This window comes from Petaurus breviceps, unplaced genomic scaffold (genome assembly GCF_028583685.1).
Source record: "Petaurus breviceps papuanus isolate PSGF00001 unplaced genomic scaffold, PetGlider_PUasm1.0 90865, whole genome shotgun sequence".
Classification (NCBI taxonomy): Eukaryota; Metazoa; Chordata; class Mammalia; order Diprotodontia; family Petauridae; genus Petaurus; species Petaurus breviceps.
In genome coordinates, this window is record NW_027187367.1 from 15,496,656 (window position 1) to 15,514,355 (window position 17,700).

Here is a 17,700-nt window from a genome sequence, read left to right on the forward strand (position 1 = left end):
GGGGAGGGGGGGGGGACGGTGCATACAGAGGGTACCGTAATGTAGCGTGTAGCGAAGGGGATCACCTTCACTACAGTAGCAATCTCAATAGGTCTTATTTTCGGGGGAGGCTTATTTTAGAGGAATCTTACACAGTAAGGGGAGGGCTTATTTTCGGGATAGGTCTTATTATTGGGGAAACATGGTAATAGGGGCAAGCAGAAGGGCAGTGGTCTTTGGGCTGTCATGGCCTGTGGTGCCCTTCTGGTTCACTTCCAAGCTATCCCTCTACCACCATTCCTCAGTAATCCTTCTTACTTTGAGGTTCCCTCGATCAAGATTTTATGACTTTTGGCTACTAACTTCCAGGATACTTTCCTTTCTTTACTCAATAAATTCAGCACTTGCCTCACAATCTTTCTCTTCTTCCCAATTCCTCCTCTTCAACATACAGACTGACACTCCCTCAAATACCCCTAAGCTGACAGTTTCTCAATTTGTTCATTTCCCAAGACCTATTTCTCCATTCCACTTTAGCTACAGAGATGGTTATACCCTTAATATTGCCCTTACCCATAAATTCATCACTTCCACCTTCATGAACTCCAAAATGTCTTGATCTGATCACAGTTTGTTGTCATTCCACTTGTCCTTTACCTTGCAATCCCAAACCCTGTTCTTTGTCCTCACTGTGATCTAGTCATCACCCTGCATTGGCTACATTCCTCCCTTCCCATCTTGACCCTTGGTAAACCAATGTAATTCTACCCTGTCATCTTCTTTCAAAGAGCTTTTTCCCCTTATGCTAAGGAAGATCTTGTCCTGCTAAGCTTCAATCCTGGATTGTTCCCACTATCCATTGCCTCTGTTCCTACTCACACAATGCTGAACAAAGATGGCCAAAATCACAAAACTGTGCTGACAGTGTCCATTACAAATTTATTTACAGACTCTCAACTGTGTCCTCACTGCAGCAAAACAATCCTTTTATTTCTCCCTGATTGACTCACTATCCCACTAGCTACACAGGTGGTTTCCTCCTTCCTTAAACTTCCCACCCTCTCAGCTTGCCTCATTGTTGTTGTTCAGTCAGTCATGTCCAACTCTTTGTGACCTCATGGACCATAGTACTCCAGGACCTTCTGTCCTCCACCATTTCCCGAAGTTTGTTCAAATTCATGTTCATTACCTCCATTACACTATCTATCTATCTCATACTCTACCATTTCCTTCTCCTTTCACTTTCAATCTTTCCCAGCATCAGGGTCTTTTCCAACAAGTCCTGCCTTGTCACTATGTGGCCAAAGTATTTAAGCTTCAGCTTCAGTATTTGTCCTTTTTCAATCCCTCTTAATTCTAGTACCTTCCCTCTGCTGATTATTTCCAATTTATCCTTTCTATATCTTGTTTGTATGTAGTTGTTTTAATGTTGTTTCCCCCATTAGAATGTGGGCCCCTTGAGAACAGAGACTGTATTTTGCCTTTCTTTATATTGCTAGCTTTTAATGTGAAATGGAATATAGCAAGATTTAAATAAATGCTAGTTGACTGACTGATTCCTGTTAGTTCCCTCTCTTTGGTTTTTCAATGTTACTACCTCTCTTCCAGAGCTGTATTTCCCCAAAAGTTAGCTCTGCTTTGCAAGAGAATACAAGTTACTCAATAACTCCTAAGATAATAAAAATTCAACTCTTCCCCCCTCCCCTGGCTATTTAATAGTTTTAAATTTCTTTTTCAAACTACAAATCATTGTGTAGAAATATACATAGTGTTAAAATGGCAAAAGAAAAAGTTACAGAAAATTTAACTAAAATTTAACTAATTCTCACCTTCCAAGCAGATGCAAAGAGAACTGAGCCTTCATTTTGGTTAGTTCTGCCTGTTGATACTGATCCTCTACCCTCCAGATCTTGTCCCCAGGAGTTAATCAACCCAATCTTTGTCTTCCATGGATGCTAATCCCATTGTGGGTTTTCTTTTGCTGTTGTTCAGTCATTTCAGTTGTGACTGACTCTTAGAGTCAGTTAAGAGTCATTTAGAATTTTCTTGACAAAAATATTGAAGTGATTTACCATTCCTTCTCCAGCTCATTTTACAGATGAGGAAACTGAAGCAAACAGGGTGAAGTGACTTGCCCAGGGTCACACAGCTAGTACGTATCTGAGGCTGGATTTGAATTCAAGAAGATGAGTCTAAACCCAGTGCTCTATCCATTGCATTACCTAGCTGCCCATATTATGGTACTTTGTGTATGTTGGTGACTTGGTGCTTCTTCAGGTCATATTTATAATTTCTCAAAGTGACAGATTTTTAGTACATTCCCAAACTCCTGTGTTGATCCATAGTTCTCAGTGTCTGGTTCTCTGCTAACACTAGTGTTGTTAGGAACATTTTGCATGTATATGGGGCTTGTCTATATTTGATCTCCTTGGGGTACATACCAAGCAGAGAGACCACAGGTTCAAAAGATATGAATATACTGAGTGGGGAATTATTGTTCATTCATTTTTTCAGTCATGTCCAACTCTCTATGACCCCATTTGTTTTTTTTTTGGGGGGGGGAGGGATTGGCAAAGGTCCTGGAGTGGTTTACTATTCTTTCTCCAGCTCATTTTACAGATGAGGAAACTGAGGCTGAGTAAAATGACTTACCCAGGGTCACACAGCTAGTAAGTGTCTGAGGCCAAATTTGAACTCAGGAAGAAGGGTTTTCCTGATTCTAGGTCTGACACTCTATCCACTGAACCACCTAACCATTCAAACCAGTCTTCCAAGAAGTTTTCCCTAATTAGCACCACAGCTCTCTTTATATTCATTGCCGTATTCATCACTTCCTACTTTTTGAGATTTCTCCTTCTCCTTTCATTTCTTCCTCCTTCTCTTCCCTTCCCCTGTCTCCCTCTGCCTCCCTCTATCTCTATTTTCTCTCTGACTGTCTCTGTCTCTCTCTGGTTCCTCCATTTTCCCCTGGCCCCTATGCACTTCCACAGAAGTTTCTTGAGGGTAAAAACCAAATGAATGGTTAGGGTTTCCTAGCCAAAGTCAAAAGCTCATGGGGCCATATAGCAAAAGCTTGGAGACCATTTGGTTCAATAGATTGGGCTTATCAGGGCTTTTGAATCTGTTTCCCATCCCAGCTCTGAATGTTTGTCCTCTTTTCTTAGAGAAGGTCTTCTTTCTTCCAAACACAACACAACTACCTCTTTCTACATGAAGCCTTTCTTTTATGCCCCCAGCTGATACTGCCTTCCTTCCTAAGCTACTTTGTATATGTGTGTATACATATGTTTATGTATCTATATTTATGATACACACATGTGTATATATACATATTTATATGTGCATATACACACTGTTTATACTTATGCACTTATTTCTCCTGTTAAAATGTAAGCTCTTTCAGATTAGAGAATGTTTCTTCCTTTGTATTTCTATCCTTGACACATAGTAGGTACTACATATATGATTGTTGATTGATTCTTATCTGACCCAGCCTTCTGGTATGATGGAGAAAGTGCTAGACCCAGATGGAATTAGAAAGGCCTGGGTTTGAATAACATCTCAGACACTTATGCGTTGTGTAATTCAACAAGTAACCCTGTGCCTCAGTTTCCTCCTCTGTAAAACAAGAGGGCTTGATTGAGTGACCTTAGAGTTCCTTTATAGCTTTAAATCTAGCTTTTTATGAACCCTAGAGGCCAGGCAGGGATTAGTGATAGGGATAATGAGAAGAGAAGACTCCCATTTCAGCGGTTCTGAGATGCATTACAGGAACAATGAAAACTTCAGGCAGAAATAAGTCTGGAGAACAGCTGGGTCCCTTCCTCTCTGGAGCCTTTCCTTTATAATCCTACTCTTGCCTTAGTTCCTTGAGTGGGAACCCTGTATAGATGCCAAAGGCTCTGCCTGTAGTTCATATCCTACAGGCATATGGTAGCTACCTTCCTCACCTTCCAGGAGGCCTCCCAGAACTCCCTGCCCCCTCACCCCCTTTCTCCCAAGTCCTTGTAATGAAATGGCTGGCAGTGCAAATTGGACATGGATATTAATAGCTGATTGCTTCTTTTGTGAGTTTGCTAACACCCACACACCCACACATAACACAAAACTCCCAAGCTGGGCTTTGGATGGACACTTCTGGGAGAAGGTGAGGGGGGTGGAGCCTAGCAAATGATTCATCTGATTTGTGGCCAGCCCAGTGAAGTCAGCAGCTTGGGCCTACTAGACAGGTTTGAATCAGTCTTTCCCAGTCTTCCAAGAAGCTTTCCCTAATTAGCACTCCTAACTCTCTTTTCATTGCCATATTCATCACTTCACATTTCTTGAGCTTTCTCCTCCTTTCATTCCTTCCTCCTTATCTTCCCTTCCCCTGTCTTTCCCTGCCTCCCTCTATCTCTATTTTCTCTCTGACTGTTTCTGTCTCTCTGGTTCCTTCATTTTTCCCCAGTCCCTATGCACTTCCACAGAAGTTCCTTGAGGGTAGAAACCAAATCTGTTAACCAGATAATGAGCTCCCTAAGAGGGAGAACTGTGCCTTTTCCTTCCTCTGCTCTGCAGATAGCAGGTGTCCAGGACTGTGTAAATGGCCTGACTAACCAATCTTATTTTGTGGGAAAGGGAAAGAAAGTGCCTCGTTGTCTTTCTTTTAAAATACTTTCCATTTGTATTATAGTATTGATTTGTTGAGAAAGTTGGACCAGGTGACTTTTTGTTGTTGGTTTGTTTAGTCATGTTTGTTCTTCATGACCCCATTTGGGGTTTCCTTGGCAAAGACACTGGATTGGTTTGCTATTTCCTTCTCCAGCTTGTTCTACAGTTGAGGAAACTGAGGCAAAGTGAAGCGACTTGCCCAGGATCACATAGCTAGTAAGTGTCTGAGGCCAGAGTTGAACTCAGGAAGATGAGTCTTCCTGATTCTAAGCCCCGTGCTCTATCCGCTGCATTACCTAGCTGCCCGTATTATGGTACATTGTGCACTGCTGGTATTCCTTCAGGTTATACAAATCTCCCTTTATTTCTCTGAATTCTCATGTTCATCATTTCTCAAGCTGACAGATTTTCATTACATTCCCAAACTCCTACCTGTGTTTCCCCGATAATAAGACCTATCCCGAAAATAAGCCCTCCCCTTACTGTGTAAGATTCCTCTAAAATAAGCCCTCCCCCGAAAATAAGCCCTATTGAGATTGCTACTGTAGTACACGCTGCGCTCCGAGCTGCATCCAATCAGAGCTGCAGCAGTGAGCGTGTCATCCTGTTCTTCCCCAGTGATTTGCTTGCTGGCGCCATTGAGAGCAGTGCCACGGAGGAGAGCTGAGGCAGGACAACATAAGCCCTCCCCTGAAAATAAGCCCTCTGGTGTTTTTCTTTCCAAAAAAAATAATAAGACAGTGTCTTATTATCGGGGAAACACGATATGTTGGGCCCTAGTTCTCATTGTCTGCTTCTTTGCTAACACAAGTGTTGTTAAGAACATCTTGGTATATATGAGGTTTTTTATGTTTTATCTCATTGGGATACATGTCAAGCAGAGACCATGGGTTCAAAGGATATGACTATACTGGGTGGGGAATTTTTCATTTACTTTTCGGTCATGTCCAACTCTTCATGACTCTGGGGTTTTCTTGGCAATTATACTGGAGTGGTTTACCATTTCTTTCTCGAACTCATTTTGCAGATGAGGAAACTGAGGCAAACAGGGTGAAATAACTTGCCCAGGGTAATATAGTTAATAAATGTCTGAGGCCAGATTTGAACTCAGGAAGATGAGTCTTCCTGCCTCCTGATCCAATGCTCCACCCACTGCTGCCACTGGGCAGATTAATATCTAGAAATGACTTTGATGTAAGACAAAAGGAATTAATAAAATTTATTGTGAGGAAGAAAAAAGGGAGAGAGGAAAGAGGAGAAAGAGGGAAAGAGGAGCAGGAGAGAGGGGGAAAGGAAGAGAGAAGGAGAGAGAGACAGAGACAGACAGAGACAGACAGAGAGACAGAGAGAGGGAAGGAGAGAGAGGGAGAGAGGGAGAGACAGAGACAGAGACAGAGAGTGCCTAAGTGTGGGTGAGAAGTAATTGCTGTCAGGACAAGAGAGCCCAGGTGTGTTCTCCTTCCCTCTCTTGAGGCAAGGACCACAACCTGGTTGTTCCGCTCTTACTGAAGAACGCAGCACCACCCAGGCAGCAGTAAGCACCCTCCATTTAAACTGGAACACAAACAAGTGGGCTCTTTAGCTTCTTAGGGCAGAGTTTGTTTCCTTGTCTTCTGCCTAGCACAGTGTCTGGCACACAGTAGATGTTTAATACGTGTCTGAATTTAATCCCACTGGAGGTAGAGTCCTTGCTCTATTCCCATCTCTGCCCAGAGATCACGGGCGATCATGGATGGGCAGGTCATAACTTCCCACGCTTTAGTTTCTTCATCTGCAAAATAGGAGTGACTCACCCTGGAATTAATGCTATATAATCCCAGCTGGTCTCCGAGTATCTAGCCTCTTCCTCTTCTAATCCGTCTTGTGTGTTGCCCACGAATCTTGCCAAAACATCACTTTGATCTTTGCTGCCTTGCTCAAGAACTAAGAAGGGCTCCCCTTGGCCAAAGGGATCGATTCCCTGTTCCCCTATTTGGGATTCCAAGATGCTTGATCACTTGGCTCCACCTTCCTGTCCAACTTAATACTCCTTTAGTTCCCTGATCTCCACTCTGCCCAATCCCAGTTTTCTCTGAACACACCTTTTTCAATTTAGCTCATTTTACAGAAAACGGGAAGGCTTCTTCCTTGATTCTCCAGATGCTGATGCTGATGCAAAGAAAGCTCCTTGAGAGAAAGGACTTTTCATTGTTGTTGTTTGGTATCTCTGCACCTCACACAAAGTAGGTGCTCCTTAAGCAGTTGTTGACAGGTAAGTCCTACCCAATTCCTATTGTACAGGTTATTATTATTATTATTTTTAATGCTTTATTAACTTCTGATTTACATCATTCATTTCTGCTAGATTTTGAGTTACAAGTTTTCTCCCTGTTTTTCCCCTACCCACCCCCCAAAATAGCAGTCCCACAGGATATCCCCTCCTCCAATCTGCTCTCTTCCATATTTTCTCCCATGCCCCTTTCGACTTTTCCAGTGGATCTCTATGCCCCAGTGCCTGTATATCTTATTTCCCAATTACATGTAAGATGGTATTAATAATAGTATGTATATACACACACACATATATACATATATATTTGAATACTTGATTTTAAAACTTTCAATTCCAGATTCATTCCCTTCCTCCTTTGTCACCCACCCTTACTGGGAAGATAAGCAGTTCAGTATAGGTTGTACATGTGTGGCTAATGCAAAACAATAACATAGTAGATATATTGTAAAAGACTGATTATATTTCCCTCCCTCCTATCCCACCTCCCACTAGTTCTTCTCTACTTTGATCCCGTCCCTTTTCAAAAGTGGGTGCTTCCAACTTCCCTCCCCCCGAGCCTGCCCTTTTATTATTTTTTTAACCCAGCTCAAACAAGTAGCCTTCCCTGGTTTCCCTAAGCTAAAAGTGATTTTGTACCTCCTCATGCATGTTCACACTTTACATTAATAACTTGGGCATGTGCATCCCTCCTACTAAACCCAGGTCTTGTTAAGGGCACACAGTGGGTGCACAGTTTTGTTACATTTTGGCATGCCACACCTCTCCATTCTGCAACACTCCAGCATCCCATACCCTCATTTTGCCTACCCTTGGCACCCAGAAGAGGTCTCCCACATTCTTTTAATTCTCAGCTCCCTCCAAAGGTCACCTCATCCCTAGTTGTAGGTTCACATTGCTTTGTCTCCCAACCTTCCCACCTCAACCCCTATTTGGCAAACACCAGGCTTAGCTGTCCACCTCATTTTTTTATTGCAAAAATGTTAAAATAAATTACACTTGACGTTGACTCTGCCAATATTTACATACAGTGTGTTCGATTCCAGGACAGTGATAGGCAAAGTAGCATCATAGAACGAAGAAACTGTCATGAATATCAATAATATGAAAAGATGAGGACACTCCTTCCCATCCCCCTCAAACACTTGGAGGTGAGGGTAGGTGAGGGGTGGCATTTGAAGCTCCACAGAACAGGGAGCTTCTAGTCCATTCACCCCCCATGATGGTTCACATTTCTATGGTGCTTTCAGGTTTACAAAAATCACATTCTTCACAACAACCCTGTGAGATGGGTAGTGCTACTATTAATTAACCCCCTTTTACAGTCAACGTGAGCAGCCAAGTCCGAGCCACTTGCCCAGAATCTCACCAAGGAGTTAGGGTAGAGGATTTGAACCCTGGACTTTCGCATTATCACATCCATTTTTTTCTACTGCAAGACACTGTCTCCCTGACAGATGGACCTGGGGGGGGACACTCTTGGAGTATTCAATAAAAGCCCCTCTGGGTCTTCGCATCTGCTGGTGACCCAGGAAATTGGATCAACCACAGTTTCAAACGGAGATAAAAACTGAAAATTAGCCCTGGAAGGTAACCAGGGGGAGGAAGATAAAAACCAAGGTCACTGAGATGGTCCTATGAAAGTGCTGTTATGTACCACTCAATCTCCTAACATGGGATACTGGCTGAGGCCCTGAGCCATGGGGCAAGGAGGAAGATAGCTTAAGACTCACTGACTTGTCAGATGGGTTCTCAGGGCAACCAGAACCTTCCCCTTACTTTTGGATTTGGATTAAGATGTGATCAGTAGCCAACCACAGATTCCAGATATATATATATATTTTTTTTAATTGCAAAAAATTCTTTTAAAAGTAATAAAAAAAATAAAAATAAAAACTAACCACAGAGAGCAGAACAGGTCTGCCCCAGGGAGACATTGCACAGATAAGTGGCTAGCCCTGCTCTCCCCTCCCCCTCCAAACCCAAAACAAAAGGAAGAATAATTTTCCTTTATAATTTTTTATTCTGGCCAGGTTTCCCCAAGCTTCTTAAAAAAAAAAATTTAAAACAGCAGCTGGGGATTCCAGAGGTAAGTTATAGGAGGCACACCCCTCCCAGGTCTATTAATATGCACACATTGGAGCCAAGATCAATGTCAACTGTTGATTGGGAGATGTGGAAGGAAGGCCAGGAGGCCTGAGCAATGCAGTGCTCCCTCCTCTTTAACTGACCCACTTCTTCATCAAATGCAGGTAAAGTAAGTATGGGAGGGAGGGTGGTCATCAAAATCTTTGCTCTAGGGAAATGCCTGAAGGAAGCCAAGCTCAATGAGTTAGAGACTTCAGGGATGGGTCCAGGGAGAAGATGGGAAAATTCATGGTAAAACTCAGTTGAGGGCAGTTAAATTCCAGGGGGCACATGGAGTGTATATTGTCATCTAGAGACTTCATATTAATCCAAAGAAATGGGTGAGGTGGAATTTCCACCTTCCCCCAACCCCTTTTTGGCCTATGTAGCCTATCTGGTTCCTGGCCCCACAACTAAATATTCACTGACTTGTTTCTCTGGGTTAGCAGAGGGGAGGTCTTGGAGGTACACAGAGATAAGATATGACCCAAGGTCCATCAGAAACCTCAAGCTAGTCCAGAGCAGATCTCCCAAACAGGAAGGGCTACCTGAAACAGGTCCCAGTCTTTCTCACCCACTGAAGCATACAGTGGAGTCCTTGGGGGTGAGATATAATTTCCCCTTTGCCACCATGAGAAGGGCCTGAGTGACAGAGATGGAGGCGGCAAGAAGCAGACCACTGCCTCCTGGAAGTGAGAGAGAGAGAGACAGAGAGAGAGAGAAAAAAGAGAGAGAGAGAGACAGAGAGAGAGTGTGTGTGTGTGTGTGTGTGTGTGTGTGTGTGGTGAAGAGGACTGGGGAGGGGCGCCAAGACACCTGGGCAAAGGCAAAGCCACAAGGAAAAAACACGGGTCTAGAAGAGCTCTTAGACCATGCCAAACTTAATCCCATTGTATAAGTGATGAAATTGAGGCTGGAAGGGAAATGATTTGTCCAATGTCACCTAGGTAACTGAACAGCAAAAGCTGGCTCCAGATTCAGCCAGCATCCCCCTACTCTACACTGCTTTCTGTCCTGCTCCACCTGCTTCTCCCTGAAGGGCTGAGTCCAGAACAGGGGTAAACTGTGCTGACCCTAGAGCTAGCTAGCCCACCCCCACTGTCAGTGACTCTTGCACAAAGGGCCATTTTGGGGAAGGTTTGGTTTGGCCTGTCTTTAAATATGGGCAACAGGGGCCGTGGGGCCCATAGGATGGGTCTAGTTACCACTGGGAGTGTTTCAGTGTGGGTTCTATATTAAACCAGTGGACCTTCATCTTTTCCAAACCCCTAACAGCCCTTTTCGCATTAGAATAGGGGGTTTCTTACTTGGGGTTCATGAACTTAAAAAAAATATATATATATATTTGATATCTATTTCAATATTGTAATTGGCCTCCATTGCAATCCTATTTTATTTTATGCATTTAAAAAGATTATTTTAAGAAGGAGTCTATAGGTTTCGCCAGATTGCCTAAGGGATCCATGATGCACAAAAAGGTTAACCCTTGCATTAGAGTATTGGGGTGGGATGGTGAAGAGGATCTTGGGAAGAAGCAGCTTGGAACAAATACAGGGTCTGTTTCCCCAGCATCCTTGTATACCTCACCCCTATACTTGCTTGCACATTACCCTGTCTCATTATTTGTCTCATCTGTGTTCATGTGGAATCCCCAAATTGACCTTAAGTCATTTTGAGGACAAGGACAGACTGTCTCCAGTGCACGCATTTCAGATTTGAATCCTGTTGCTGGGCAACATACTAAAATTTCAGTCCATTCTGGCTGAATTGAGCTTTCTCTATACAGATCCTCCCAGGAGAGGAGATCCTGTCAATACCCCAAAACTTTAGGCTTTTTTATAGGTCTGACCATCAACAGACCTTGTCTGGCCCCAGTATCATCTATACTCATAAAAATTACAAATGTAGTAAAAAAACAAAACAAAAAACCATCTTTCAGGAACCGAATCTCTACCAACTTCCGGGATCACCAAGGGGCCATGTGGAAACAGTCAGTCCTAAAGTGGGCAGGCAGAGAGGGGAGTATGAGTGCTTAGTGGCATCTGGCCAGAGGGGATGGGAGGACAAAGAATCCCCTTTTCTCTCCCAGTTCAAGGGTCCAGGAATCTCAGCCATCACAGGATAATCCTGAAGGGGAGGTTTAAGGGAAGGAGGAGGCTGCAGGATTTGTGGGATAGGGCAAGTGGGCAGAGAGGGGGGCCTCACGTGCCTCTAGGACTATTGACTTTATTATATTCGTTCATCAGCTGTTCATAAGGCACAGAGAGTTCAGATTCTGTGCTGGTAAAAGTGGAGTCATCAGAGGATGGGAATTCCCCCAGGTTCAGTGGCATCTCTGCCTCAGCCTCCTCTACCTCTCCCTGTTCCTCCCCTTCCTCCCCAGCTAAGTTGTCATCCAGAGATGATTTAGAAGTATCCTCATCTGAGAGGCCTCCTTCCTCATTCACAAAGGTGATGTTGGCATTCTCAAAGATCAGTGGGCGGCAGTCCCGGGCATCCCAAGCTTCACTCTCCTCCTCACTGATTCGGTCCAGCTGGTTGACAAACACAGTTGAGGTGGTGTTGATGTTGTCACTGGGGGGGCCCTCTCCAGTATCCCCACCCTGAGACCTTGAAACGTGGCCTTTCAGCCTCAGCGTCTGGGATACCTCCTCGTAGCTGGGCACACGGGTTTTGGTATAGATTGCCATTGGACCCACAGGAGCAGCCGGGAGGGCAGGCCTTCCGCTTTCAGATCCCACTGCTCTCTCTCCACCTCCCCCACTGGTCTTCAGACCCTTCTTCCCGATCTGCTTGATAAGGTCATTGTAGGTCTCCTCCTTCTTGGACAAGAAGCTGAAAATATTGACGTCCTTGACGCCTCCACCAGATGTCATCTGCAGGCCTTTCTTGGAGTGGGGGGAGCTTTCAAAGGACTCTTTCCTCCTCCGACGACGTTTCTTGATGGCTTTGTGGACTTCCACAAACATGCTCACCTTCCAATTCACAAACAGGGACAACCAGGCCAGCCCTAGGTAGATCCACAGCTCGACAAAGTATCGGTAGAGGGGATGGTAGTTGGCATCAGGATTGACCCCTGGGAGAAGAGACAGAGACACAAGAAAAATCAGTCTTATCACTGGATTATAATTTAGAGCTGGAATGGAGATGAGCAAGCCCAACCTCCTCCCTTTTACAGATGAGGAAATTGAAGCAGAGTTTAAGTGGCTTGCCAAGGGTCACAAAGCTGTTAAAGGTCTAAGGCAGGATCTGAACCCAGGTCTTCTTGATCCCAAGTTCAGTGCTCCATTCTTTGTACCATCTGGCTACCTTTAGGTTCAAAGACCAAACCTCAATGTCTCACCCATAAGGGAGAAAGAAGTAAATTTACATACTTAAGGGGAGGGTAGTGAAGTGGAGAGGATGTGGGATTAGAGCTGGAATACCTGTCACAGCCTCCCTGCATGACCTTGAGTAAGTTACTGCATTCTGGGTCTCAGTTGTCAAGAGAGAAGCACAAGGCTGATTAAGCAAAAGTTCCCAGTGTCCTGTCCACTTTTGATTTATGTGATTTTCTCATCCTAAGAGCCATGCCTGGCATCCTAGGCTTTAGATGAGTCAAATGATAAGGCTGAATCCAAAATGGATTACAAAAATCTATGGATATAGGGGCGGCTAAGTGGAGCAGTGAATAGAGCACTGGCCCTGGAGTCAGGAGGACCTGAGTTCAAATCTGACCTCGGACACTTAACACAAAAAACTAGCTGTGTGACATTGGGCAAATCACTTAACCTCAACTGCCCTCCAAAAAGAAAAAAAAAAATCTATGGATAATTCCAAACCTCCATTGACTTTTGTCCTCCACCTCAACCTAAGCCAAGAATATGAAAAATGTTTTTGATAAGTTATCTCTATTCTGAGCAAAGGCCTTATATATTCACATATCTTAGAATTGGAAAGATCATCAGCCACTGTCCAGTACAGACCTTGGTGGTCCCCAAAACATTTTCAGGGGACTCATGAAATCAGAACAATGGAATTTTTTGCCTATTAAAATACTCCTCCTTTTCCAACTATCTATCTGTGGGAATCTGGATTTTCTTCATACATTTCAACCAAAACAACTTCCCAAAAGATTGAATGCAGAAGGAAATAGGAGAATCCAATCATCTTCTATTAAGCCAGATATGAAAGAGATTTGTACAAATATATATAAAAAATACCACCCTTCTTGCTACATTTGTTTTGGAAGAGAATTATTTTTATTAAAAATTATTACCTATGTTAATGTTTAATGGGCTTATTATTGTAATTTTAAAATTAGTCAAATAAATATTTTAAAAATTGATCAATTTTCACTTCGGATAAATACTGATAGATATAATGGACAAAAAGCAAGAGCTCTGTGAGGTCCTCAATAATTTTTAAGGGAGTATAAAGGGGTCCCGAGACCAAAAAATTAGAGAACTATGGATCTATTTCAAGCCATACTTTAGCAAGAATCTCCTCTCTAACATAAGCAACAGGTGGTCCCTCAGACCTGCCATCTCGGATGGCAGCACATTTCACTTTGGTATGAAAGAGAATTGCTAGAACCTAATCATTAGGAAGCTTCCCCTGACATCAAACCTAAGTCTGCTTTCTGGGGCCAAAGAGATAAAATCAAATCCCCTCCGATACAGGAGAGTCCTTCATCATTCCTTCCTGAGCCTGCTCTTATCCAGGTTAGCCCTCCTCAGGTCCTGTGATCAGTTCTTAACATCACAGACAGTCTTTTACCATACTGGTTACCCTCCTCTTGAGGCTTTCCAGCTCATCTCATTTGACATTTTCAACCTTCTCCTCCCAGAATGTGTTCAGGTTCTTGACTTTCTCCTTCTGCAACCTCCTCACCTCCTTCAAGACATGGCTGGAAGAACCTGAGTTCAAATCTGGCCTCAGACACTTAACACAAAAGTCTAGCTGTGTAACCTTGGGCAAGTCACTTACCCCAATTGCCTTACCTTCCCCCTCCAAAAAGCAAAAAAAAAAAAAAAGACATGACTAGAGACCCCAAAAAATCCACTCCTAATTAGTCTAATTAGTCTCTACCTGACTTTGATGATCTTTTGCCCCAAGTTGCCTCGTACTACCTTACTTTCCTTCTAGATGTATCTGAACTTGCTAATATCTATTTTTTTTTTGGCTGTTTAATGTGAAAGGGTCCTATCTCCCCATTAGCCTGTCTTCAGTGAGTGACAATTACACACAGACTGGGGTTGGGTCCTTTCCAAGCATCTCCCTATATAGCAAGTGTGGTTCTCCATCAAAGCATACCTTCAGCTATCTGAGATGAGAATTGGGGCAAACATTTTTTTAATCAAATTTTTTTCCAAGTGTTTATTCTTCTCCTCCCCCAAAATCCAAAAATAAAATGCCTGTGACAATTAGTTAGTCAACAATCATTTAAGGACTTATTGTGTATCAGGCATTTTGTTAAGTTCTGACCACCCATACATACATGGCCAAGTGAAGTAAATTCAAGTTGGCACAAACTTAAAATCTGAGGTCCATTCTAGCAGTGAAACTCAGTGACTCTGTGCTTCTTTTTCCATCCCTTCTTAGTACTCATCCTTGATCCCTGGGCTGGTTGGATATTAAGCATCATCTAGGGCACTGCATCGGGGAATTCCTATTTGGGTATGGGTTGGACTAATTGCCTTCTGAGGAACCTTTAAGTTTCTGTAGAAGCTGTGACTCAGCTGGCTTATTTCTGTCATCCAGACACTGAAAACTATCCTTTTACAAATAAGATTAGTGTGCAATATTCCCTTTTTCTTTTCCCCATTCTTCCTGTCCTTGTTGTCTTTGTCTTCCTGTTCTACATAGTGTTCTACATAATGGCCCTGTAGAAAAGGCACCCACCTTAGAAGAAGCTCAGAGGTCTACCCAGTTACAAAGAAAAGAGGTAAGTCACAACTGGAGACTTGATTCAGAAAAACAAGCAATAAACAGATAAGATTAAAAACATGTCTTGTACAGGGCAAGGGTCAAGTACATCATGGGGGTGGCAGGCACTACAGAGATTTCCTGTTGAGACAAATGGCCCGGAGCCTTATCACCTGTCTGGATTTATCTAGAAGAGGAGGAGGTATATACCAGGACATTCACCCAAGTTTCCTTTTGCTGCATGAGTATACATACTGAATGCCTACCCTTTAGAAAGGGTCCTGGTACCCCTAGTTTCTGGATGGCTAGATGGCACAGTGTGCCAGACCTAGAATTCTGCTTGAGATAAGGGGAGGGGAAAGGAGGAAAGGTAAAAGAAAGGAGTGTCAAAGGAAGAGGGGAGCGAGAGAAAAGAAGAGGGGGAATAAGAGAGTGGGGAATCTGTCCAACCAGATATCAGGAGAGGGGAGGAAGAGAGAAATGAGGTGGGAGAGAGAAAGAGGGTGAGGGTGAGAGAAAGGAGAGAGAGGTGGAAGAAGATGAGGAAAAAGATAGGAAAATAAAAGAAAGTCTGAGTAGGGAAATGGGGGAAGGGTAAAGGGAAGGAAGCAAGAAAGAGAGAAGGGGTCAAAGGAAGAATTATAGGAGAGGAAAGAGGAGCAGAGAAGAAGAAAGAGATGGTATACTCACCAGCCACATAATCTCCAAAGCCAATGGTGGAGATGGTAATGAAGGAATAGTAAAGGCCTTCAATGTAGTTCCAGTCCTCAGTCACCATAAACACAAAGGGTGGGATCACTAGGTGGACCAGCACCCCCCAAATGATGAAGATGGCTGTGCATGTTATCTGAGCTTTCCTCTGTTTATGGGAAGGGAAAGAGAATGAGAAAGCCAGTTAATTCTGAGAATTAAAAACCCAGAGTCAAGGAGACAGATTTCAGGATGCTCTGAAGGGACCTCCCCAGTCTGGTCTATGAGGTCCTGAGAGGGTCACTTGTAAGGAATTAAATCTCAGCTGGGGAAGCCCAAGGGAATGAAGGAGGTGGGGAAGGGGAAATCTCTACTTCTCTGTTCTCTGGACATTCAGTCTCGTGCTATCATTTCTATTCTTAACCTTGATACATAATAGGGTGAGGTTATCTTCTTCTTTGCCATCCTTTCCTCCACAACTGATCTCTGGATCCTTCCTACCCCTTCCACCAACTATTCACAACATGGATTATAGAGTTCTAACTCTAGAATCAGAAGATCTAGGTTCAAATCCCAGGTCTCCTGGGGAAAGGAATTTCATTACCTTGGGTCTCAGTTCTCTCATTCGTTAAATGAAGGGATTTCACTAGACTATCTTTAAGGACCCTTCAAACTCCAACCTTCTATGATCCTATAACTTTCCATCTCTAGATGGAAATGGGGAGGTAGGTGTGGGCTGCCTTCCACAGCCCAAACAGGAAATGACAAAGGAGGTATCTCCTTGCCTAGGTCCCTAATCAGTAAAGAGACCAGGCTCATCAGACCTCCAGGGAGAATCCCACAGGAGCATACGTACCAGGCTCACACCCCTCTTGGTGAGGAATTGCCCAAGTCTCTTAGCACGTCCTCCGAAGAACTTCCCCAGGGCATTGATCCAGGTCAAGCAGAGGGGAACCCCAAAGAGGCCATAGAAAATGCAGAAGAGGCGCCCGGCAGGGGTTTTGGGGGCCACATTTCCATAACCTTTGGAAGGAGAAACAAGAGGGATCAGGCAGAAAGTAAATCCCTTTATAGAAAAGAATTCAGTGGGGGAAGGTGAGAGAGAAAGGTTGAGAGGAATGGGAATGTGATAGGAGCAGATGAACTGATTTGAGAAGTCCCCAAGACCTGATCAGCTCCAGCTATGAGCTGAGTGACACACGTGCCCTTTCCCTCCTTTTCTCCCTCCTCCTCCTCCCAACAGCTCTAGGGCACACCCAAGCCTTCCTGGATTTATACAGCTCATGTCCACCTCTGTCAATCAGAACCTCTAGCTAAGATTTAATCTCAATAACTGCTGCTAATTACTTATTTTGCTTAATTACCCACATCTGATTTATCATCACTCTCTAGTGGGACAGCTTTTGGAGGGTGGGGGCTCAGCCTCCCAAATAAGTGCCCAGTCCGAGGCTCAGTAATTCCCTGTGAACTGCGTCAGACACTCTGGGAAAAGTTCTTTTCTTAAAGTCCACAGGAGGGCATCAAAAGGACAAATTGTGACTAATGTTTTTGTTTGGTGGTTAAGAGCTGCCAGACCGTACCTAGTCCTTCCTGAAAGCTAAGGACTGAGCTCAGGGGATAGAACAGAGAGGAATGGATAAGTCTGGAAGATCCCCGGTAAACAGGAAGACATGGGAGGCATAGGAGGCCCACATCAGCACAGACATACAGAAGGACATACCAATGGTGGTGATGACTGTGGCAGCGAAGATGACAGCATTTGGCCAGTTCCAATTATTGAAGGTTTGGTTCCCCGTGATAGCCACTCCCTGCCCTGCAGCATCAGATACTACCTGGGGGGAGAGGACACAGAAGGGAAAAGACAGTGAGAATTCAGACAAGAAAGGGTGGGAGATGAGGGGAGACCAGGCTCAGACAGAGAGCCTCACAGGAAGCAAGATGCCTGATCTTGATACCCAGAAGCATTCTATTGCTAAAGAGCCTTATCATTTCCCTCTAAGGCCAGCAGGCTTAGCTCACGGCTGGGAATTACCCAGCCAGGTGGTGTTATTATTTACTATTATGATTACTATCATCAC

General features: G+C 43.9%; 1 protein-coding gene across 1 annotated transcript in view; it reads right to left on the reverse strand.

Annotated features, from left to right (window-relative positions):
• Positions 1–10,463: 10,463 nt before the first annotated feature.
• KCNK5 (potassium two pore domain channel subfamily K member 5) overlaps positions 10,464–17,700 on the reverse strand; it is a 63,638-nt gene continuing 56,401 nt past the window's right edge. The window contains exons 2-5 of the mRNA XM_069073615.1: positions 17,343–17,454; positions 16,479–16,645; positions 15,623–15,791; positions 10,464–12,101 (exon numbers count right to left, since the gene is read on the reverse strand). Of these exons, the coding sequence (XP_068929716.1) occupies positions 11,227–12,101; positions 15,623–15,791; positions 16,479–16,645; positions 17,343–17,454 (1,323 nt within the window). The 3' untranslated portion in view covers positions 10,464–11,226. The remainder of the gene's footprint in view (positions 12,102–15,622; positions 15,792–16,478; positions 16,646–17,342; positions 17,455–17,700) is intronic.